Consider the following 2,034-nt stretch of genomic DNA (forward strand, 5'->3'; position numbering starts at 1 on the left):
AATGTTAAGATTTTGATTCAAGTACACAAAGCATTGATAACTAAACTTACCGACACGCAGCATAAAGTTGTTGTAAGAGTTGTCGTTGATATCTTTCAACTTGTCTCGCATCGCAAACACGAATTCCACGAGGGTGGCCATATGTTTTCTGGTGCTGGGATCGTCAGTCATCTTCTTGTCAGGGATGAGGCCGACGGCTGCCATGTACGTTGATCCAACTGTTTTAATTTTGTCTATCGGACTGAAACGGTCCTCACCTAAGAGCTGTAAGAAATCCATTTAGCATTATAGAAACTTTTGAATTTGTGAACAATAAAATAAAGCTAAAAATGAAAGAATTTCCGTCTATCTTAGGAAAATTTATTGTACTCACCTCATCAAAATCAGCGATGATCTCATTAAGCAGACGGAGACACTCCATGCCCTGGTTGTTGCCGTCCAGCTCCATGTAGAACTCGTGGTAGTTGGTGATGGAGGCGAAGACGACGCCCACGCGCTGGTACGACTGGTGGTACAGGTCCTGCCAACCGCGCGTCTTGTCACCCCGCGGACAACCCACCACACGTCAGGACCAAGTGACTATCTTACTAATATATTTTTTGTTTTTGTACAGTGTTTCTGTTATATCTAGTCTGTTGATTTCGATTTACATCTATACAGATAATAAATTCCAAAAAGATTATAATCTTAGAGAAATATAAATAAGGAGTTTTAGAACAATGTTTTAAATATAACGACTTTTTATTTTAATATTTCTAACTAATTTTTTAATAAATATTTGTCACTTGCTCCTTGTAGTGTGTATTGCATGGCGAAGCAAGCATGAATGACTGAATGATGAATTAGATAAATGAATGATTTCCCATGGAAAGTAGCGATTAGCGTGAGTGTGTGTTTAATGTGCATGCGCAGTAAAATACGTTGAAAATGTTAAAGCCAATGCCGATATTAGCAAACGTATGAATGTAGCTAGATGAAATTTGGATTTTTATGGCAAAGAAATATAAAATACTTACCATGTTAGTTCTGAACTGGTTGTCTAAGAAATGCGTCGCCACGTGCGCGGGCAGCAAGTTGAACAATATCCTTTTATTTGACGCCTATAACAAAAATCATTTCTCATCACTCTTCAATATAGATATGAGTACAGTATTGTGCAGTTGTGAGTGTAAGTCGAGGGTTACCTGCAGCGCGTCCATGTCTCTCTTCTCGTCGCGCGCCTGCGCCTGCCAGAGGAAGTCGAGGCGCGCTGTCCACTCCGTCTGGCGCGCGTGCAGCAGCACGCCCAGCGCCAGCAGCACCGACCACAAGCACATCGACCACGCTGACCCCACCACGCCCACACTACACATATATGAGATACAAGCTTTCGCCCGGAACTCCGTTCGCGTGGAATAAAAAAAAAAACAAAAATGAGTAGCCTATATGTTCTTCTAGACTATCCTCTACATCTATACCTAATTTCATCAAAATCCGTTCAGCCGTTCAGGCTGCAAACTCTGACAAACATACATCCATCCATCTAAAGTATGATGTGAATGCGTGTACGTAACATGTGAGAAAGCTTCTATTCATATAATGTTCAGAGTGAATGAATGATTCTGAATGCATGAAAGACGGAAACGAACGACAAAGATAGAAAAAAAAGGGGGAAACGAACCGAACGTTATTTAAAAATCAAGACGAAGAAACAAATTTAAAATTGTATTTTGTAAAGTAGTGTTTAGGGTTAAAAAATAAAGGTATTGAAGGAAGAGATTGTTTGTTTTACCTCCCCAACCTTACACATAAACAAAGGTTTACTCTACATTTGTGACTTATCTGTGAGTTAAAAAATGTACAGTTATCGTTATTCCGCTTAGGAAGCAATTATAATTGTTCATACTCACTCGGTCATCATATCGTAGCAATCGAAGAGGTCCTTATGGTAGGCGAGTATAACAGCGATGTAGCCTGCGGTGATAACAGCTAGCAGTATGCCCTTGATGAGTATCGGCAGGCGGAGGAAGACAGCCACAGTGAGGACAGCGAGAC

The 2,034-nt window shown here is 40.6% G+C and overlaps 1 protein-coding gene across 1 annotated transcript in view; it reads right to left on the bottom strand.

Annotated features, from left to right (window-relative positions):
• Positions 1 to 21: 21 nt before the first annotated feature.
• LOC106109142 (Ca(2+)/calmodulin-responsive adenylate cyclase) overlaps positions 22 to 2,034 on the bottom strand; it is a gene marked incomplete at its 3' end in the record, with an annotated part of 37,535 nt that continues 35,522 nt past the window's right edge. The window contains 5 exon segments of the mRNA XM_013290546.1: positions 22 to 264; positions 374 to 535; positions 1,017 to 1,100; positions 1,185 to 1,344; positions 1,890 to 2,034. The exon segment at positions 1,890 to 2,034 is cut by the window's right edge and continues 6 nt beyond it. Of these exon segments, the coding sequence (XP_013146000.1) occupies positions 22 to 264; positions 374 to 535; positions 1,017 to 1,100; positions 1,185 to 1,344; positions 1,890 to 2,034 (794 nt within the window).

Source organism: Papilio polytes, unplaced genomic scaffold (assembly GCF_000836215.1).
Source record: "Papilio polytes unplaced genomic scaffold, Ppol_1.0 DF821289.1, whole genome shotgun sequence".
In the NCBI taxonomy this organism is placed as follows: domain Eukaryota; kingdom Metazoa; phylum Arthropoda; class Insecta; order Lepidoptera; family Papilionidae; genus Papilio; species Papilio polytes.